Consider the following 23,675-nt stretch of genomic DNA (forward strand, 5'->3'; position numbering starts at 1 on the left):
TAGTAATCCCTCTTCCATCCAACCATTTCATGCAGATGAATTACCTGACGCATGAAAAAAGTCACGACTGATCTAATGGAAACATGAAATGCTGGAACATTTTTTATAAATGCCGACGGACAATTTGTTCAGTTCGACATGGTGGGATGTTTTTGTGTTGGTAAAATTAATTATGCAAGAAATGGCGGTGGAAACACATTTATGCTTAAATATTTCTATATGATAACCATCGTATTGAAGTAAACTTGGAGTTACACAATGAGATGTTGTGTGGTCCTCCCACTACGACTCGGGAAAGCATGAACTTTATTAGGATACAGACTAAATAAATGATGATGAACTTCACAGGCTGGTGAATGTGCAAGGTGATGAGCATGATGCTCCATTCCAATAAATATCAAGGGTCTTATTCTGTCGACGTGATGATCGATGCCTGGCTGCCGTTTGACAAATACAAATAATCTCTTAATAGGTAACCTACCCACACTGTATTTGAGAGCTATTGGCTAGAGCGCACGTGCCAAAACCAGAGCATATTTGCTATAAAACACAACTGTGTTTGTGACAGTAGAGCTGAAAATGCGATGGAAATTTTAATTGTATTTTTAATTCGGTACATGGGAATTGAACCAGCAAAAGTTATTTTTATGTGCACTGCGTCATAACGCACAGCTGTCACGTTCGTCGTATGAATTGGACAAAAGCGCAGCGTGGTATGCATACATTCTTTATTATATTAAACACTGAAAAAACTGAACAAAATAACACAACACCACATGCCGCTATACAAATGAGTGCTGACAGGCAACTACACATAGACAAGAACCCACAAACACCAAAGGGAAATGGCTACCTAAATATGATCCCCAATCAGAGACAACAATTAAAAGCTGCCTCTGATTGGGAACCATATCAGGCCACCATAAACAAACAAATACCTAGACCTACAAAACCCTACACATACAAAACCCCTAGACAATACAAAAACCCTAGACAATACAAAAATTAGCGTATCCACCCTAGTCACACCCTGACCTAACCAAAATATAAAGAAAACAGATATATCTCAGGTCAGGGCGTGACAACAGCCTTTTATCTGCAAAAAATATGTTTGATGGAAACACATCGCTGGTGGGAAAATGCGCATATTGTTTTATGCAGATTTTAGAATATCTGCATGAAAATCTGTTGCGAATTGGATGGAAACCTAGCTAGTGATACAAAAGGGAAGAGAAAAGGGAAGAAAAAAATCCTACACGCATTCAAATCTAACCACTATTCTACTACTTGGCCCTACAGTGCCTTCGGGAAGTACTCACACCCCTTGACTTTTTCCACATTTTTGTTACAAAGTCAACAATCTATACATTTGTAAAGATTAAATAAAAAATAAAACACTAAAATACAGTTTCTTGATAATGTAAGTATTCAACCCCCTGAGTCAACACATGTTAGAATCACCTTTGGCAGCGATCACAGCTGTGACTCTTTCTGAGTAAGTATCTAAGTGTTTTGCACACCAAACTCCATCAAGTTGGTTGTGGATCATTGCTAGACAGCCATTTTCAAGTCTTGCTATATATTTTCAAGCTGATTTAATAAGTGACAACTATAACTAGGCCACGCAGGAACATTCAATGTTGTCTTGGTAAGCATTTCCAGTGTATATTTGGCCTTGTTTAAGGTTATTGTCCAGCTGAAAGGTGGATTTGTCCTCCAGTGTCTGTTAGAAAGCAGACTGAACCAGGCTTTCCTCTAGGATATTTCCATAGTCCTTGCTGATGACAAGCATACCCATAACATGATGCAGCCACCACCACGCTTGAAAATATGAAGTGTGATATTCAGTGATGTGTTTTGATGGATTTGCCCCAAACATTATGCGTTTTATTTCTTTGGCACATTTTTTGCAGTATTACTTTAGTGCCTTATTGCAAACAGGATGCATGCTTTGGATTTTTTACATTCTGTACAATTCTTTTCACTCTGTCGATTAGGTTAGTATTGTAGAGTAACTACAATGTTGTTGAACCATCCTCAGTTTTCTCCTATCACAGCCATTAAACTCTGTAACTGTTTTAGTCACCATTGGGCTCATGGTGAAATCCCTGAGGGGTTTCCTTCCTCTCCAGCAACTGAGTTAGGAAGAACGCCTGTATCTTTGTAGAGACTGGGTGTATTGATACACCATCCAAAGTGTAATTAATAACTTCACCATGCTCAAAGGGATATTCAATGTGTTTAAAAAAAAATCATACCCATCTACCAATAGATGGCCTTCTTTGCGAGGCATTGGAAAACCTCCCTGATCTTTATGGTTGAATCTGTGCTGGAAATTCAGTGCTCGAATGAGGGACCTTACAGATAATTGTATGTGTAGGGTACAGAGATGTTAAAGGCATATGTGGCAGGGACTCCTAACGATCACGGATTACAAAAAGAAAGCCAGCCACATCGCGGGTTTTGCAACCAGGAAATTGCAGAGCGATTTCTGCATAGTGCATCTTTAATTAACTTGTAAACATTTCTAAAAACATAATTCTATTTTGACATGGGGTATTGTATATAGGCCAGTGACACAACATCTAAATTGAATAAATTTTAAAATCAGGCTATAACACAACAGAATGCATTAAAAAAAATCAAGGTGTGTGAACACTTTCTGAATTCACTGTATCTGATCCTAGACCAGGCAGCCTGGGAGTGGGGGGGGGGGGGGTGTATGCCAGTGCTTCTGTACTACTCAAATCTTGGAAACAGCGACTTGCCTTTCTCTCACTGGCCCCTTCTGATCTCAAACACAATGGGTAACCCTTCAGTTAACACACACAGCTTTCTCCACCGATACTATACATTCCTCTGTCTGATGCCCCCCTGCACACTTCTCACGTCTCGGAACCTCCCTCCTACACACTGCTGCAACATGACCATAAGCTTGGCATATAGCATCTTTATTCATTATAGATGTTTATTAAATTGTTATTAAAATTGTTATTGTTATTATTGTTGTTGCATGGTCGAGAAGGGACCTGCTGAGTATCCCCTGCATACAACTAATACAACTTGAAATGAAAACACTGTAATGGATTCGGGACAAAAAGTCTCACGGGATAACTGACAAAGCCTAACGTTGTCAGGTAAAGACACTGCATCCAAACTTAGCAGGACAGACAGTATTTTCTGTGTTTCACCACGCTCACAGCAAACGGAGGGTGTCACAGACACCCGGAATCTTCCATTTCAGTTGGTCCTCCTCAACACTTAACGCCACTCCAGTTATCAATCCTTTCAATGGCACTCTGCTCCGGAGAGCAAAGCAGGTCACATGTCTTGTCCCGAGGCGCGTGGTGCGGAGTGTCCACTCCTTCTGGAAGGAAGAAACACAAAAAGTTACTTTCACCAATTAAACATTCCCCAACCTCTTCTCCACCAACCTTGACACCACATATAGATCAGCCAGAAGGCAAGGATCCGTTCTCTCCAAAACATCTCACTCCCACTGGACCAGAATCATCCTTGTCGTCATCGTGATGAGGCCCAAACTCAGTGTTCTTCACTGCACCTGTCACCTCAGGTCCTCAATCTTGTCCGGTTACATTTTCTGAGCTACGAGAGTAAGTTTTTGGGGGGGATCTGGGTACCCTGTTCTGGCCAACAGTGAAATTGTCTCAAAACAACGTGATGTAGGTGAACCAGGTGGAGTAACAAACAGCATTATGTTTGTGCTCTCGTGATAAACACGCATGTGCCAGGGACTCCTGAGTGGGGCAGCGGTCTAAGGCACTGCATACAGTGCTAGAGGCGTCACGGGTTGATCCCGGGTTGGATCACATCCGGCTGTGATCGGGACTCAATTGGTGCACACTGCCAATCCTACAGGACACCTACAATGCCAGTTGTCGCAGAAAGGCCAAGAAGATCATCAGGCACCCCCAGCGTTGTTCGGGTTAGGGGAGGGTTTGGCCGGGTGGACTTTACTTGGCCTATCGCCCTCTTGTGGCGGGTTGGGCACCTGCAGGCTGGCTTTGGTCGTAAGTTGAACAGTGTTTCCTCTGACACATTGGTGTGGCTGGCTTCCAGGTTAAGCGGGGGGGTGTTAAGAAGAGCGGTTTGGCGGGTCATGTTTCAGAGGATGCATGACTCTACCTTTGCATCCTGAGCCTGTTCGGGAGTTGCCACTGAGACAATACAATAAAAACTGCATAGGCCTACGTGCATTATTTGCCTTCCCAAGTATACCTTGTTCGAAAATTCAAACATACACTTTATGGAAAAGACATGTTGTGTGTTTCTGAACGAAGAACCATGTTGACTAAATGACCGGGTGGCAAAGATGGTTTTGGATTTGAAAAGGGTGCTCCTCCCTCACCGTTTATACTTCTATTGGCCCATTTATAAACTAGAACCAAGGGGCCAGGTTTCTGGTCAGAAGTAGGCCATCCCATGTACCCAGAGGAGACTGGCGGTACTGCAATTTAACTAACACCGAGCCCTGAAAGACAATTCATAAAAAGACCATTTCGTTATCACATTTGTGGCAAAAATATCAGTTAAATTTTTCAATTAATTGTCTTCCATGTCTATTTTTTTCAGTTTCTATGAATTATTTCGTTGTGTCGCAACACTCTTTACGGCAATCATTTTCGTCAATTGGACGAGTCTGCGTGCGTTGTGGAAGGAAATTTGTAACACAAACAAACATGGAAGAGAGTGCACTTGACATAATGCACGGAGACACGGAGCTCGTACCTACTTCGGTCGTATGGACGTGGTTTGGGTATGAAAAGAATGACACGGACTAGAAAACCGTCCGCTGCAAAATATGCCGCAGGCCAGTCCCGACAACCGGCTCAGACACCACTAATCTCTTACCACCTACGCAAGAATCATGTGAAACAGTACGGAGATAGTCTACGTCAAAACAAACCCCCGACTCAGGCGATGCAAGAGGCTTTTGCCCGCGGCACAGCATATGGCGAAGAATCACGATGATGGAAGGAGGTAAGAGCTGTCGTTACAATTTACATCTGCAAAGACATGGCCCCGATTTACACGGTCGAGAAACACGGGTTTCGTGAGTTGGTGCCAACCCTCGACCCGAGGTACCAAGTGCAAATTGATATGTGACACGTATTAATGCCAAAATAACATGCAAAACAGGCCTATAGGCATATATTAGGAATCACAGGTCACTTTAAGGACATGAAACACTAGCCACTTTAATAATGTCTCCGTAGCTTGCATTACTCATCTCATACAGTGGGGCAAAAAAGTATATAGTCAGCCACCAATTGTGCAAGTTCTCCCACTTAAAAAGATGAGAGGCCTGTAATTTATCATCATAGGTACACTTCAACTATGACAGACAATGAGAAAAAAAAATCCAGAAAATCACATTGTAGGATTTTTTTATGAATTTATTTGCAAATTATGGTGGAAAACATGTATAAACTGTACTCTATACTTTTCTACGGTATCTTAGTCACTATAATTGTGTAAATATTGCATCACCCATCTCATATGTATAAACTGTACTCTATACTATGCCACTGTATCTTAGTCCAATGCCGCTCTGACATGTATGTATATTCTTAATCCACTCCTTACTTAGATTTGTGTATTTTGGGGTATATGTTGTGAAGCCGCTAGATATTACTGCACTGTCGGGGAGCTAAACAAAACATCATCACACTGTCAACTGTGTTTATTTTCAGCAAACTTAACATGTGTAAATATTTGTATGAACATAAGATTCAACAACAGAGACATAAACTGAACAAGTTCCACAGACATCTGATTAACAGAAATGGAATAATGTGTCCCTGAACAGAGAGGGGGGTCAAAATCAAAAGTAACAGTCAGTATCTGGTGTAGCCCAGTACTGCAGTGCATCTCATCCTCATGGACTGCATCAGATTTGCCAGTTCTTGCTGTGAGATGTTGCACCACACGTCCCCCAAGGCATCTGCAAGTTCCCAGACATTTCTGGGGGGAATGGCCCGAGCCCTCACCCTCCGCTCCAACAGGTCCCAGGCATGCTCAATGGGATTGAGATCCGGGCTCTTCGCTGGCCATGGCAGAACACTGGCATTCCTGTCTTGCAGGAAATCACGCACAGAATCACCAGTATGGCTGGTGGCATTATCATGCTGGAGGGTCATGTCAGGAAGGGTACCACATGAAGGAGGAGGATGTCTTCCCTGTAATGCACAGCGTTGAGATTGCCTGCAATGACAACAAACTCAGTCCGATGATGCTGTGACACACCGCCCCAGACCATGAAGGACCCTCCACTTCCAAATCGATCACGCTCCAGAGTACAGGCCTCGGTGTAACGCTCATTCCTTCTACGATAAACGTGAATCTGACCATCACCCCTGGTGAGACAAAACCGCGACTCGTCAGTGAAGAGCACTTTTTGCCAGTCATGTCTGGTCCAGCGACGGTGGGTTTGTGCCCATAAGCAAGGTTGTTGCCGGTGATGTCTGGTGAGGACCTGCCTTACAACAGGCCTACAAGCCCTCAGTCCAGCCTCTCGCAGCCTATTGTGGACAGTCTGAGCACTGATGGAGGGATTGTGCATTCCTGGTGTAACCTGGGCAGTTGTTGTTGCAATCCTGTACCTGTTCGGATGTACCGATCCTGTGCAGGTGTTGTTACACGTGGTCTGCCACTGTGAGGACGATCAGCTGTCCGTCCTGTCTCCCTGTAGCACTGTCTTAGGAGTCTCACAGTACGGACATTGCAATTTATTGCCCTGGCCACATCTGCAGTCCTCATGTCTCCTTGCAGCATGCCTAAGGCACGTTCACGCAGATGATCAGGGACCCTGGGCATCTTTCTTTGGTGTTTTTCAGTCGGCAGAAAGGCATCTTTAGTGTCCTAAGTTTTCATAACTGTGACTTTAATTACCTACTGTCTGTAAGCTGTTAGTGTCTTAACGACCGTTCCACAGGTGCATGTTCATTAATTATGGTTCATTGAATAAGCATGGGAAACAGTGTTTAAACCCTTTACAATGAAGATCTGTGAAGTTATTGGATTTTTAAGAATTATCTTTGAAAGACAGGGTCCTGAAAAAGGGCCGTCTTTTTTGTTGTTGCTGTGTTTAGAAACACAAGTATTTCGCTACACCTGCATTAACATCTGCTGAACACGTGTATGTGACTAATACATTTGATTCTGTTTTTGACCTGTTGCCAGAGCTCTAGAGACTTTGCCAAGCTGACAAGAGTGGAGCTGTAGGCTGCTGATGTCACCAGGCAAAGTTCCCACACCTTTGCTGAGCAGAGAGGAACCCGATACAAACAAACTGTGCAGAAAATCATGGGTACAGTAGTAGAGCATGATAGTAAAATAAAAATGACCTTTGCATTTAACCATCTGCATGTGTGTAGGTGCTGTCTGACTAGTACACCCTACTAGCTGTCTGACCCTACTGTCTTTGAGTGCATTGATTGAATACATCTTTATAAATTAATTTAGTTTTGCACTAAATACATCCAGTAAATTAAATGTTCAGTGTTCTAGTGTCCCTGTGTGTCTGCTCCTACTGTCACAATGAGGTCCCTGAGCTGCTGGTGATAAACGGGGCATTGGTCAACGTAGCTGACCTGTGGAATTTCAACCCTCTCTTTGAGGCTGCAGCCAAGGGCATATAGCCAAGAGATCTGCTGATGCTCAAGGTTAGCCTTCCTTCCGGTGCCTTTCATATTAGCTCTTGAAAAAGTATTGTTTGATTGACCGAAGGCAACCAGGTAGCTTTTGTTTCTTCTTCTAGTCAGTACCGTACAATATGTGTAACGGTAACTTGTTACGTAATGCTTTGCATACATTTTAATGCCACACCTATATCTCTGTGTATCCTCACCAAGAAGAACTATGATGATGGCATGTCTTTGGACACGGGCATCCAGGTCCTGCTGGAAGGAGATGCTGCCCTCCTAAGGCACGGGGCTGATGACAACAATCAGGCCTCATCTCCCTGCACAACACAGCCTCATACAGTGAGTCACTACAACAATCAGGCCTCATCTCCCTGCACAACACAGCCTCATACAGTGAGTCACTACAACAATCAGGCCTCATCTCCCTGCACAACACAGCCTCGTAAAGAGTGAGTCACTACAACAATCAGGCCTCATCTCCCTGCACAACACAGCCTCATACAGAGTTGCTACAACGACAACAATCAGGCCTCATCTCCCTGCACAACACAGCCTCATACAGAGTGATTCACAACAACGATTACATCCGGCCTCATCTCCCTACACAACACAGCCTCATACAGAGTGATTCACAACAACGATTACATCAGGCCTCTGAAGACGTTTTACATGCTGTATGGTTTGCCATAAAGTTTTTTCATAGACAAAATGCATGCGAAACATATACAGTGGGGCAAGTAAGTATTTTGTCAGCCACCAATTGTGCAAGTTCTCCCACTTAAAAAGATGAGGCCTGTAATTTTCATCATAGGTACACTTCAACTATGACAGACAAAATGAGAAAAAAAATCCAGAAAATTACATTGTAGGATTTTTAATGAATTTATTTGCAAATTATGGTGGAAAATAAGTATTTGGTCAATAAAAGTGTATCTCAATACTTTGTTATATACCCTTTGTTGGCAATGACAGAGGTCAAATGTTTTCTGTAAGTCTTTACAAGGTTTTCACACACTGTTGCTGGTATTTTGGCCCATTCCTCCATGCAGATCTCCTCTAGAGTAGTGATGTTTTGGGGCGTTTGCTTGGCAACACGGACTTTCAACTCCCTCCAAAGATTTTCTATGGGGTTGAGACTGGCTAGGCCACTCCAGAACCTTGAAATGCTTCTTACGAAGCCACTCCTTCGTTGCCCGGGCGGTGTGTTTGGGATCATTGTCATGCTGAAAGACCCGGCCACGTTTCATCTTCAATGCCCTTGCTGATGGAAGGAGGTTTTCACTCAAAATCTCACGATACATGGCCCCATTCATTCTTTCCTTTAAACGGATCAGTCGTCCTGGTCCCTTTACAGAAAAACAGCCCCAAAGCATGATGTTTCCCCCCCATGCTTCACAGTAGGTATGGTGTTCTTTGGATGCAACTCAGCATTCTTTGTCCTCCAAACACGACGAGTTGAGTTTTTACCAAAAAGTTATATTTTGGTTTCATCTGACCATATGACATTCTCCCAATCTTCTTCTGGATCATCCAAATGCTCTCCAGCAAACTTCAGACGGGCCTGGACATGTACTGGCTTAAGCAGGGGGACACGTCTGGCACTGCAGGATTTGATTCCCTGGCGGCGTAGTGTGTTACTGATGGTATGCTTTGTTACTTTGGTCTCAGCTCTCTGCAGGTCATTCACTAGGTCCCCCCGTGTGGTTCTGGGATTTTTGCTCACCGTTCTTGTGATAATTTTGACCCCACGGGGTGAGATCTTGCGTGGAGCCCCAGATCGAGGGAGATTATCAGTGGTCTTGTATGTCTTCCATTTCCTAATAATTGCTCTCACAGTTGATTTCTTCAAACCAAGCTGCTTACCTATTGCAGATTCAGTCTTCCCAGCCTGGTGCAGGTCTTCAATTTTGTTTCTGGTGTCCTTTGACAGCTCTTTGGTCTTGGCCATAGTGGAGTTTGGAGTGTGACTGTTTGAGGTTGTGGACAGTTGTCTTTTATACTGATAACAAGTTCAAACAGGTTCCATTAGAGGTAACGAGTGGAGGACAGAGGAGCCTCTTAAAGAAGTTACAGGTCTGTGAGAGCCAGAAATCTTGCTTGTTTGTAGGTGACCAAATACTTATTTTGCACCATAATTTGCAAATAAATTCATAAAAAATCCTACAATGTGATTTTCTGGATTTTTTTTCAAATTTTGTCTGTCATCGTTGAAGTGTACCTATGATGAAAATTACAGGCCTCTCATATTTTTAAGTGGGAGAACTTGCACAATTGATGGCTGACTAAATACGTTTTTGCCCCACTGTATGCTGTGACATTGTGGCCTATGTAACAGCTTGGATGTCAGCAGGCTTTAGAAGACATTGTATGCATTGTTTTTAGTTTACAAAACCTTCCAGAAAACCATCTATCACAAAAAAATGGTATCACCCATACAATGATGAAAGAGAGCTAGTGGAAAGTCTTCATATGTATTAGCGTGGATGTCATCAGTTATGTCCTCAGGTCTCTCTCGCTCCTCTGTCACGTCTCTCCTCTACAGCACACGCATATTGTGGCCCTCCCGATCAAGTTCAATGCCCGTCTGAACGCCACTGACAAGTAAGCCTTCAACCCTCTACACAAAGCAGTTCATTAGGTAAACATAGTGAGTGTTTTATCTCTCTAGTTGCACAAGTGTTTGACTTACAATGACGTAGTTTAGTCACAATAATTCCCATCTAATATATTTTGACACACATGGCTAGGGAAACCCCTTATCACCCAGTACCTCTCCCTCTGACCATATCCTCCTCCTCACTCAGGCTGACGGGATCTCTGCCTTGTTGATGCAAACGATGCCCCCAGGTGCAGAGAGGAGGGATCACCAGCTCAGCTCATCAGTGTCCAATCTCTGGAGGGGACAACAGACATTGCTTAATCTGCAGCACACAGCAAAACTGACTAATTCATAAATCCTTTAGCTATTGTATTTGAACCTTTTGTGTGTATTTCATAAAGCTTGCAGGTTCTTACAATATTATTTATTTGTAACTATCAGACAAATCTGTAATTGTTTCCTGTAATTATGTCCTGGAAAATAGACAAAGCAATGTGCTTATCATATTTTTTTCAGGGTTTGGGGGAGCACTGGGTAAGCCATCCTCACATAAAACATAATAGCCCTGGCCTATTTCTGTGTTTTTCACAATGTACATAATGTTGAGAGTGTCTTATAGAATCCTGGTGAAGTTGAGAAACCAATAGAACAAAAATCTTATCAAATACTGTGTATATCTATATATTTTTGCTAATTATATGATACAAGGTGACAGTATTGATTACTAGACTGATTCATTGGGACACAACTCAAATTATGAGCTTGGTTTGGAAAATGGGCATATCATAACTGCAAGTTTTTAACGTTTTCAGAAACATAATTGCGTCGTGTCAAACAGAATATCATACAACGTGCACATATAGAGCAGGCTACAACACTGTCCTGTTAGTCGCAAATAATTTACTTGCATAGACAAAATGTTGTTTCCAGTGGTTGTGCGCACGGTGCTTTGTGCCTCCATATTTCCCCTCCCCCAGCAATCCAGATTCACGACCCTGCTCTTATCTCGTGCTGGAATGCACGTTCACGCTTGTGCTGCAGTGTTCGTGCCCATGTACTAATTGGCTCCTCAAACCTGAACGAGCACGATGTCAGCACCCACGAATCCGGTATATGCGACCGTCAGTAGATTACATCGAAAAAAAAAACGTCTTACCATCTTGGAGGCTGTCTTGTTCTTATTATCGCTCAATGGTTTTGAATCTGAATTTTGAGAACTGAACTTGAAAACTGAATCTCAATGCATCTGAGAAGTTGAATATATGAAACTTTGATCAATTTAAAATTATAGTTTGTAAACTTGATACACAGACAATGAATGCAATATCTACCAGATTGAAACGGAGTACATAAATATTGAATTTGAAGATTCAATTCAATTGAAATTTAATTTTAAAACTGAATACAATATTCACTCAATTCAGTTTCAAATCATGATATTTAAGTTCAATTTGTGCATTACAAATTCAAAAATATTACATTCAAATTCAATATCCTAATAAAAATTATGAAATTCAAATACATGTTGGCACTGAAATCGCTCCATAGTAGAGTTTTGTTGAGTTTGAGAACGAAATGTATTTATTTTAAATAACATTCTTAGAACGTTCTTTGAATGTTACTGTTTTCTTGTTTTTTTTTATGGAAAGTTTTCCTCATGTTCTGAAAACATGACTTTAAATAGAACCATGAGGAAAACTGCTGAAACGTTATGATGAAGTACTGAAATTCCCACAGAAGAATGTTGTTTCTGAACATTCTGAGAACATGACTTTAAATAGAACCATGAGGAAACCTGCTGAAACGGTATGATGAAGTACTGAAATTCCCACAGAAGAATGTTGTTTCTGAACGTTCTGAGAACATGACTTTAATTAGAACCATGAGGAAACTTAAACATAATGCTGAATTACTGAAATTCCCACAGAAAAAAGGTGTTTAATGTTTTCTGGACTATTTGAGTACAATCCCAATGTCAAACCAGTTAGAGAACATTCCAAGAACATTAATGTAATCATGTCGTAGATGCGTGGACCTTCTTTTTTAAATATTTTCTGTGGTATTGTTAACAAACAATCCCCCATAAAGAAAATACGAATTAAAAAGGTATAGCCCCTGGTTCGACCGTGATCTTGCAGAGTTACTCCACCTCAAGAATTGCATTTGGCGAAAGGCTCGGCACAAGCATACTCAGGCTGACTGGCTATCGTTCAGGCAAATGAGAAATAAGCACACTCAGGCTATCCGGAAGGCCAAAGTTAGTTACTTTAAGGAGCACTTCTCTCTGTGGGTCTAACCCCAACAAGTTCTGGAAAATGGATAAAGATCTGGAGAATAAACCCTCCTTCTCACAGCTGCCTATGTCCCTCAATGTTGATGATGTGGTTGTAACTGACGAGAAGCACATGGCTGAGCTCTTTAATCACCACTTCATTAAGTCAGGATTCCTATTTGACTCAGCCATGCCTCCTTGCCCATCCAACATTTCCTCATCTCTCACCTCTTCTAATGCGACTATCCCCGATGCTTCTCCCTCTTTTTCCCCTGCCCCGCTAAACGTTTCTCCCTGCAGGCAGTCACTAAGTCCGAGGTGCTAAAGGTGCTCCTTAAACTTGACCCCAAAAAATCATCTGGGTCAGATGGTTTAGACCATTTCTTCTTTAGGGTTGCTGCCCCTATCATTGGAAAGCCTATCTCCAACCTTTTTAACCTGTCTCTCCTTTCTGGGGAGGTTTCCATTGCTTAGAAGGCAGCCACAGTTCGTTGTTTATTTAAAGGGGAGATCAAGCGGATCCTAACTGCTTAAGGCCTATTTCTATTTTGCCCCGTTTATCAAAAGTGTTAGGGAAAAAAAGTTCTCTCTCGGGTATGGAATCTGGTTTCCGCTCAGGTTATGGATGTGTCAAAGCAACCTTATAGGTCTTCAATGATGTCACCATTGCCTGTCTCAGCCTCCAGTATTTATGCTGCAGTAGTTTATGTGTCGGGGGCTAGGGTCGGTTTGTTATATCTGGAGTACTTCTCCTGTCCTATTCGGTGTCCTGTGTGAATTTAAGTGTGCTCTCTCTAATTCTCTCTTTCTCTCTCTCTCTCGGAGGACCTGAGCCCTAGGACCATGCCTCAGGACTACCTGACATGATGACTCCTTGCTGTCCCCAGTCCACCTGGCCGTGCTGCTGCTCCAGTTTCAACTGTTCTGCCTTATTATTATTAGACCATGCTGGTCATTTATGAACATTTGAACATCTTGGCCATGTTCTGTTATAATCTCCACCCGGCACAGCCAGAAGAGGACTGGCCACCCCACATAGCCTGGTTCCTCTCTAGGTTTCTTCCTAGGTTTTGGCCTTTCTAGGGAGTTTTTCCTAGCCACCGTGCTTCTACACCTGCATTGCTTGCTGTTTGGGGTTTTAGGCTGGGTTTCTGTACAGCACTTTGAGATATCAGCTGATGTACGAAGGGCTATATAAATAAATTTGATTAGATTTTTTTATTTGATTTTGATTGCCGTTGATTTGAAGCAATATTGTGCTGCTATTTTTATTGACTTGGCCAAAGCTTTTGATACGGTAGACCATTCAAATTATTGTGGGCTGGCTAAGAAGTATTGGTGTCTCTGAGGGGTCTTTGGCCTGGTTTGCTATCTATCTCTCTCAGAAAATCTGCTGTCTCAGCTACTGCCTGTCACCAAGGAAGTACCCCAAGGCTCAATCCTAGGCCCCACTCAATTTACATCAACAACATAGCTCAGGCAGTAGGGAGCTCTCTCATCCATTTATATGCAGATGATAGTCTTATACTCAGCTGGCCCCTCCCAAGAGTTTGTGTTAAATGCTCTACAAACAAAGCTTTCTTAGTGTCCAATAAGCTTTCTCTACCCTTAACCTTGCCCTGAACACCTCCAAAACAAAGGTCATGTGGTTTAGTAAGAAGAATGCCCCTCTTCCCACAGGTATCATTACTACCTCTGAGGGTTTGGAGCTTGTGGTAGTCACCTCATACAAGTACTTGGGTGTATGGCTAGACTGCACTGTCCTTCTCTCAGCACATATCAAAGTTGCAGGCTGAAGTTACATCTAGACTTGGTTTCCTCTATTGTAATCGCTCCTCTTTCACCCCAGCTGCCAAACTAACCCTGATTTCAGATGACCATCCTACCCATGCTAGATTACGGAATCTATATAATTTATAGATTGGCAGGTAAGGGTGCTCTCGAGCGGCTAGATGTTCTTTACCATTCGGCCATCAGATTTGCCACCAATGGTCCTTATAGGACACATCAGTGCACTCTATACTCCTCTGTAAACTGGTCATCTTTGTATACCCGTCGCAAGACCCACTGGTTGATGCTTATTTATAAAAAACATCTTATAGGCCTCACACCCCCCTATCTGAGATATCTACTGCAGCCCTCATCCTCCACATTAAACACCCGTTCTGCCAGTCACATTCTGTTAAAGGTCCCCAAAGCACCCACATCCCTGGGTCGCTGCTCTTTTCAGTTCGCTGCAGCTAATGACTGGACCGAGCTGCAACAAACACTCAAACTGGACAGTTATCTCAATCTCTTCATCCAAAGACTCAATCATGGACACTCTTACTGACAGTTGTAGCTGCTTTGTATGATGTATTGTCTCTACCTTCTTGACCTTTGTGCTGTTGACTTTGCCCAATAATGTTTGTACCATGTTTTTGTGCTGCTACCATTCTGTGTTGTCATATGTTGCTGCCTTGTTATGTTGTTGTCTTAGGTCTCTCTTTATGTAGTGTTGTCTCTCTTGTTGTGATGTGTGTTTTATCCTATATTTATATTGTATTTATTTTTTAAATCCCAGGCCCCCGTCCCTGCAGGAGGCCTTTTGCATTTTGGTAAGCCGTCATTGTAAATAAGAATGTGTTCTTAACTGGCTTGCCTTGTTAAATATAAAAATAAGTAAAATGTTTGAACTTGAAAATGTTGAACTCGGAAACGTTCTGTTAATAAAGTATTGAAATACCAAGAAAATATATATATATATTTTTTGTCAAGTTCTTTAAATGTGCTGAGAATTTGTCAAAGCCAAACAACCATCCTGCACCAGTCTGAGAAAGTTGTGGGAATGTTGTAAGCAAAATAACCATAGGGCAACCTCTCACCAAGCTCTAAGAAATATGTGGTTTTCAGAACGTTATGTGCTCGCTGGGCAGATAGCCTGCATCGAATTCCCTGCACCAGTTTTGTTGTTGCATAAAGTAGACCTATGCACCTTTTTATTTATCCTAACTGTTCAGTTGGAAGTATGAAACAGCCCATATTCTACGCTTGTGAAATACGTTTTTGTGTGTAAAAATAGAGGTAGATGAGGCCAACTGTTTACAGCAGTCGTCATATTCATCCACAGTCTGCAGATGGCAGTGTTGGACTGAAAACACAAGGCTGAATTACCTGGAAGTATCTGGGCTTCTATATGTAGCCCTGGGTGTAGTTGGCCTTACTGCTTACCTCAGTTTATTTATGACATGTTACCTGCTAGTTTATTTACAGATTCTTAAAGTTGTGCAAATGTTATGAAGTCCCCTTGATTGCTTAGCAAGTACCACTTCCCCCTCAATTCGGCTCATACCTGGCTCGAACTAGGTTCTACAGCCACAAAGTTATAATTATGGCTAAACCAACCTATTTCTAAAATTTCTCTTCAAAAAATGTGATTTTAATCCTGACCCTAACCTTAATCATAACCATAACCACACTGCTAACTTTATGCCTAACCCTAACCTTAAATTAAGACCAAAAAACATATTTGGGGTTTTCATTCATTTTTACATTATTGACAATTTTGATTTTGTGGGTCAAGAATTTAGTTGAAAATAACTTAACTTGGGACCTCTGTTTTGCTAACACACGTGACCACCCTCCTTGACAACATTCCAACGGTTTGAGCCACCTAAAAGTTACTAATTTGATGGCTACATCCGTGCATGGCCGGCCCGCTTATGAGGCAGGATTAGGCGACCGCCTATGAGGCAGGATTAGGCGACCGCTTATGAGGCAGGATTAGGCGACCGCTTATGAGGCAGGATTAGGCGACCGCTTATGTTGGCAGATTGATGAGGGCAGCATTTTCTGAGCTAAACTGATTAAGACACACACCTCCAACAACAACACAACAACCTCACATAATTCTGCCCCCCAAAAATTACAATTTCTCTCGCAACCAGTGTATATGCATATGGGTGTTTTAGGTGAGAGCTGATGCTGCCCTGTGATAAACAGTGTCCACTTTGTCAAAGGCATGGGGCACAAAATATTTTGCTTATCCATTCCCAGCTCGCCTCTCCAGGGTGCTGTTGGAGAGACGCATCGCTGCAGCGCTCCACCACTGTTCAGTCCCAAAACATGGTCTAACATAAATCAAGTAGCAGATATAGGATATGGTAGAAGGAATATATGGCCTTTTCTGTAGCCTACAGGCTGGAGATAAAATGTATGACAATGTAATGAGACTGACATTTTTTACATCATGCAGGTTTCTATGATCAAATGGCCTAAATGGCGTTCAATCTAATATAAAATGTGCTGTCATGTTAACAAACAACAAATCCTAAAAACCGGACAGGTCAAAGTAAAATGGACAACATGGAACAGATAATCACAACTGTTGTCCAGGAGTTTTACTCCCATTGTCATGATCAGTTGTTTCAAGTTTTTATCCATACATTTTTGCACATTGTAAATAGGCTCACGATAAATCCTGATAAAGTTGGGTAGCTGATAATCAGAACTTAAATAGCCAAATTGATTAGTCACAGGAATCAGGACTAATAAAGCCAATGCAATGGCCTGTTTAACAAATGGGCCTACCACATGGATGAGCATTCATAAAATTCCATTGAGGCTGACATGGTTTTCTACACCTCAGTAATACAAGCTGTTTTTTGTGTGTTTTACAAACGGTAGGTTTAACATATAGATTCATACAATTCTGACGTCAAGTTGCTTGCTTAGCAAGTACCACTTAACCCACAATTCGACTCATACCTGGCTCGAACTCGGGACCTCTACTTTGCTAACACTCCTTGACAATGTTCCAAGGGCACAATTGGATGGCTCCATCCGCAACATGTCAAGCTATCTGTGGAGTGAGCTTGCAGTGCATCGTTAACGCCGTTACACAAACTGCAACCAGGTAGTCTACAACAGTACATACATAGTACAGTACTATCTATGTAACAATATATAGGCTACCCACTGTGACTACACTGTACCAACTTCTGTAACCATATAACTACATAGGTTTTAGGCCACTTAGTGTATAGTGGGACCACACCTCTTATTGTCTCAACCACCTTAATAAACTCTGGTTTGAGAAGACTACAGGTGAGTGAAGAAAGTAATACAATGGAAACCCATCTTATCCATTTAGTGGTCATGAGTGAGACCGTGGGACAAGATTATAAGATTATATTATGGACGCAGGGATGCCTCTGATAACTCTGAGGCAGTGTTTTCATGCATTTCTCACACACACAGACACAAGGTGTCTGCTCTGTACTCATATCACTTTGAAAAACTACAACTGAATGGATTGCACTGTTCTGGTCAGGATGTGTATACCCTAGACAAGTACACTGAAGCTTTCATTTAAAACCTGTAATGATACAGGGAGAAAAACAATAATTTCCATTAAGAGAACTCAGGGATCAGGCAGTTGTACTCAGCATTGATAGACGCTTGTCACACAGCCCTATATAAAATACACCACCGAAAGCGCAGAGGTTCTTTGTGGTTGAGGTTTGTTGTTTTCTATCAGTTTCCCTGAAAATCTATGATAGTAAAGTCACATTTAAATGCCTATTTGTTAATTACATCATAAGTCATAAGGGCAGTGCATGTTGTGGATGGATAAACAACAGGTTTTCCCCTCCATCCACTCTCTACTCTTTGGGGGCCTTCTTCTGGCACACGCGGAGTCTGCTGCGCATAACATGAAACCAACTGTGAGAAATGACTAATGTCACTGAACTTCAATTCATCATCACAGAGATTTGTCAATAGGATCCATAGATGTTTCAACTTGATTGCCTGAAGGGCAGTGGATCTGTACATACACAGAGTTTAGGGGAATACCTCAGGAAACAACCCTTGCTTTTATTCAATTGGTTTAAAAAACTGATGCTGAAAACTATAGGCTAGACTATATGTGCTACTGTATACGCACACACACAGACATTGTTTACCACACATGTTACACATGTAATGCCATTTCACATACACTAACAAACACAAACAATGAATTATGATACTATTCAATATTCTGCCATATTTGCAGCCTACAACATTGAAGATGTATTTAGTTCAATTTACTTTAGACTACTTAGGTTATCAGAATATTACTAAAATGAGTTAACACATGCAAATATAACATGGTACGAAAAAAACATTTATACTTTTTCAAATGTATTTTTAAAGTAGGTCAAAATACAGTACACTTGCACAGTGCACTGAGTTGTGTGTATAGATTATAAATCCCTTTCCTACCAGGGCTGGGATTTCGGGTTAAATATTCAAAATGGCGGACGGAGGAGCAGCGAGTCAAGATGAGAGTTCAGGACCAGGTAATCATTACAGCATTTTACATATTCATACTTATATTCAAAAACTATTTATCTGAAACCGTTTAGCACAGGAGAACGGCGACCACAAAATAATGTTGCTGTTGTCCGCATCATCATATCAATTAATTCCCCGCTAGCGGATATTTGACAGGGGGAAACAGGCTATATAGTATTGCAGTGCGACGGCGAAAAATAAATACATATAAAAAGACATGCCTACCTTTGTGATTAGACCGCTGTACGCCGCTACATATTCATATCACTGTCTAAAAACACGATTTAGCATATTTTATTAGTAATCGGCGACGTGACTGTTGTTTTTATACATGCCATATTCAGATATTGCTCAAATACTGTAGCTGTGCTAGCTTGATACGGTGGTTAGCTTGGTTGCTATAGCTAGGCGATCGGCTTTGTGTTGATGCTTATTATTGTGGCGTGAACCTTCTTGGAGGATGTTTGCATATTCATTTTTTTTTCACCAACAGTCAGCGGCTGCGCGTACCACACGTTACAGTAACATAATAGAAAGCCGAGAAGCTAACTTGCTTGATGTCGCTTTTATATGCCTATTCTCCCCAGCCTTTGTGTCCGGTGCAGTCGTTGTAGCTGTTGTGTTATTCATGTGGGCCTGTCCGACGGCAGAGAGAATGCGGAGTTCAGCATTTTACATTAACTATTCGACACAAAATATGTCAACCTTTTTAGCTTGCCAGTTATCGACAATGTCAATTTCTCATGTTTTTAGATTAAAAAGTAGGCTAAACCATATTTGTTTAATCGATTGTAGGCAGATACAATCTGCCCATTTTCAGCACCTAGTGCGCGAGCTAGTTTCACTGACATCAACAACAGCACTACTTTTCTTTAGCATAAAAGCCCAAACCCTTTATGAAATGTTTAGCATATATTGTCGTTTTTAGGACGTATTGGTCAAACCCTTTATGAAATGTTTAGCATATATTGTCAATTTTTAGAACGTATTGGTTGTGCTGCCTACCTCCTAGGTGTTTTAGCCTTAGTGATGAATAAACGAGTTAAACTATTTATTTTTAGCCAAAATATAGCTAGCTAAAATAGTTACATAAAGGCTGTTCCTGCTACCTTAAATAAAACTAATAACATTCACGGTCGACACGAGAGAATTTGACCAGGAGACATGCCCTGCCCCAAATAACCGAGAACAACTGATACAATTGTATCTTTTGTTGCCGCCATTGTCTCGACTTTCGCTATGTGGTTTTCAGAGTTCGGATGAAAGATTTGAAGTTTCGCCCCAAACGCCCGACTCACTCTTGTCTTGATTTATTTTGTGTGTGCGTCTGTATGGGTGGCGTGTGTTTACGCAGTCTGAATATATTAAAAACTTAATTAGAATGCCTAATTCGGGGAGGTTTCCTATATTTAAAAACAGTGCAGTCGATCTCTCCGCCTCTCTCGTTTAGAATGATTCCCGTCTTCAGTGTAGGTTTTGAATGCCGTTTTTTTTAGCAATCCATCTCCGAGAGACTTAGGTTACCTGTGCCAATTTTTTTCCTGGGGAGAGGTAGCGAGGCCCACTTCCGTGACAGTGAGGGGCAGAATAGAGGCACAACCCATTAATGTTCTCGGTCTCATTTTGTTTAAAGGGCAGCCAACGGCTCCCACCCATTTTCTTTTCCCATTCCGCTGTTTCACCGTGATAATAAACACTCCGTATTAACACAGAGTTGCCGAAGTAACCTACAAATTGTTTGCTCTCGATGTGATGTATTTTATGATGATTTTGATGAACTTTTATGAACATTCTATCTGGCCAGCAAACACATTTTCCAAAAGCTTCGTGAACAAGGCCATTTTCTGCTTAGGCCTAATGTTTGTGTGTGTCAACATTGTAGTTGTTGGTTACAACATACGTTTTAAATTATTAAACATACCTTTATTCATAGCGCTGTGTTGTGAAACCAGGCTGTCCTGGTCACTGTAAAACATTGGGGTGGTCAATTATTTTGTTTGTTGCTTTGGGAAGGATAGTGTGTTTTTCCCCCTGGTTGACATTCACTTTAGCAGGTTTGACTATATAATTTCTTCCATCCTAGCCAAAGTTCCTCATCTACTTGTATGCGCCTCCCTATATCAAGGTATTTTGGTACTCTGTCTATCCTACACTCTATCACCATTCATAGTGACAATAGTGGTAGGTGGATTGTTTGTCCAGATCTGCAATAGGCTAACTACCAATCATACCACACATAAAAACATTCAAAGCTGCATCAATTTTCAATATGACTCCACAAGAACAAATAGGAATAGCTGATAGGCAGCGGAGAGGTCAGGTGCATCATTGCGCATGAAATCATTTAAAAAACTCCTATTGATCTTGTTTAGGGACAATACAGTCATCCTTCCTAGGCTAGCCTACAACACAACAATACAATGAATAATTGCATTATTGTTTTCAGGTGAGTACAAAATTCTACTCTAGGCTGCATTTAAAAAGTCATTTGAATAACGGCACAAAGTCCTGTGATTTGAATGTTTAATTCCATTTGGATCAGTTACTCTCGACAGTTTATGAGGTCGAGAAAGGCACAGTAGCAGGCCAGTCTGGTTGTATTTTCACTTTTGATGCGCTGTCTATTGTGGATCATCGTTCTCCCAAATCGTCCTATAATAATGTGTCCACATGCTCCCGGGCAGACCCAGTTATTCAGGAAAACTTAATGCTCTTTCTGCCTCCTCTCCAATTCGAGCGGCTATTCCTCGCGCACCTAGAACCTAATGCTTCAATATAGCCAAAATATTTGTAATTTAACTTTTTGACAAATACAAATATTCTCACACTTTTGTCCATAATAGTCTCATCATGTAGACTATACCTGCACTGTATCTGCGAGCGGTTGACTAGAGCGCGTGTGGGCACATTCGCTATACATACGTGACATTTTTAGTGACAAAATCATCAGTAGTTCTAGAGTTGAAAATGCAATGGAAACCCTTTTCAATTGTATTTTTTATTTTGAACATGAGAATTTAATTGAAAAAGTATTTTTTTGTTGTATACTATGTATTTACACACTTTTATCCGCAACAAGTTAATTTGATGGAAACAACTTTTTTTTTTTTACCAAGTTTACATTTTTCGAATCATTTTTTGTTGTACGGGTTACAGGTACATTATCCATTTAAATGTTTACGTTTATAACATGTACTCATAGGCTCCCACTCAAAAGAAGAAGGGAAACAATTCCAGAATACATAGAGAGTTTAAGTAAGAATACATTTCAGTATAAACAGGAAAAGAAAAGAAAAACATGTGGGCCTCCACTCTCAACCTTCCATTTCCCCAACCTTCCATTTCCCCAACCTTCCATTTCCCCAACCTTCCATTCCCCCATCCCCACCCAGCCAACATGTCACCATCCAAAGATTAAAATGGGAATATATAGTGCTGCCTGTCAGCAATAATTGTCTCTGATTGATTGAGAGATTCACAGAGCTATCATCATCATTAAGTAAATAATAGATACAAAGCATTGAATATTTACATTCATGCACTTCAAAATTAATTTTGTAACCTTTCCCCAGAAGACTTAATCTGCAGGGCATTCCCACATCACATGTGCCTACCTGATTTAGGGGACACAGTGAAGAGTTGGGGGACATTTCATTGTCAAACGTTTCCTTGGTGTGAAATACAGTCTATGAACAAACTTAAATTGTATAAATTGACGGTTCGGATTACGGAATACCAAGGCCATATTTTTCCATATTCTGTTCCAGTTAAAGGGTTGTTCAGTTTCAATTACATCTGTGGACCATACTTTTTTAATGGCTAGCTTAGAATATGAGCTTTCCAAAAGTTGTTTATACATTATAGAGATCAGTCCTTTCAGGAGCCCAGATATATTTTTTAAATAAGTCCAATCATTGGATGGTATTTGGGTTTCCCAAGGGACTCCACGGGCCAACATAGATTACCTAAAGTGTAAATCTAGAAAAAAGGAGTTCCCTGGTAATGTGTATGTATCTTTAAAATCTTGGAATGTTCTCAAACCATTACTGTCCATGATATCTGCAAGCTCACAGATTCCACATTTGGACCATTGGGGGAAATGTAAAATTAAATTGTGTTAGCAATAATAGGACCAAAGCAAAGTTTACATTGTTTAAGGGATATATGGGGCGGCAGGGTAGCCTAGTGGTTAGAGCGTTGGACGAGTAACCGGAAGGTTGCAAGTTCAAATCCCCAAGCTGACAAGGTACAAATCTGTCGTTCTGCCCCTGAACAGGCAGTTAACCCACTGTTCCTAGGTGGTCATTGAAAATAAGAATTTGTTCTTAACTGACTTGCCTAGTTAAATAAAGGTCAAAAATAAATATATATATATATATATATATATATATATATATACAATCAGTGAAGACCACCTCTTCCAGGCCAGTAGGAGACACCATATTTCTCTCTACTCAGCCAGGGGGCTGAAAAATAATGTCTGAAATACAACTCTGATGGGAAAATGTACATATCGTTTGTTGTAAATATATTTTAGAATATTTGCATGAAATTTGGTCGCCAATTGGATGCAAACCTAGCTATAGACACCCTAAAGACTCTGGCAATTGCGCTAGTCCAGTGTCACTTTGATTATACCTGCACATGAATGGTTCACCAGCAACTGCAAACATCTAAAGAATAAGCTACAGAGCAGCCAAAACAAGCTTGTAAGAATTGTACTTAAACTCATCTGGATGTTGAGCATTTTAAGCAGCTAGGCTGGCTTTCTGTGGAAAAAAGACTAGTATTAATTTACCTTGGTCTAGTCCACAGAATT

General features: G+C 41.2%; 1 protein-coding gene and 1 long non-coding RNA gene across 11 annotated transcripts in view; one reads left to right on the forward strand and one right to left on the reverse strand.

The window, feature by feature from the left end:
* Positions 1-711: 711 nt before the first annotated feature.
* Positions 712-19,270, reverse strand: LOC135519008 (uncharacterized). The gene is made up of 3 exons (XR_010452242.1): positions 19,082-19,270; positions 10,438-10,560; positions 712-3,367 (listed from the first exon to the last, which is right to left on the reverse strand). It is a non-coding gene; the product is annotated as an uncharacterized LOC135519008 (long non-coding RNA).
* Positions 18,811-23,675, forward strand: part of LOC135519005 (POU domain, class 2, transcription factor 1-like) — a 38,998-nt gene continuing 34,133 nt past the window's right edge. For 8 of the 10 annotated variants that reach the window (XM_064944030.1, XM_064944038.1, XM_064944032.1 and 5 more), the window contains exon 1: positions 18,816-18,861. In XM_064944030.1, coding sequence (XP_064800102.1) covers positions 18,816-18,861 — 46 coding nt within the window. Of the gene's footprint in view, positions 18,862-23,675 lie in introns of all 10 variants that reach the window. The other 2 variants (XM_064944031.1, XM_064944036.1) reach the window with 2 other exon arrangements.

The sequence above is a fragment of the Oncorhynchus masou genome, chromosome 29 (genome assembly GCF_036934945.1).
Source record: "Oncorhynchus masou masou isolate Uvic2021 chromosome 29, UVic_Omas_1.1, whole genome shotgun sequence".
NCBI classification, from domain to species: domain Eukaryota; kingdom Metazoa; phylum Chordata; class Actinopteri; order Salmoniformes; family Salmonidae; genus Oncorhynchus; species Oncorhynchus masou.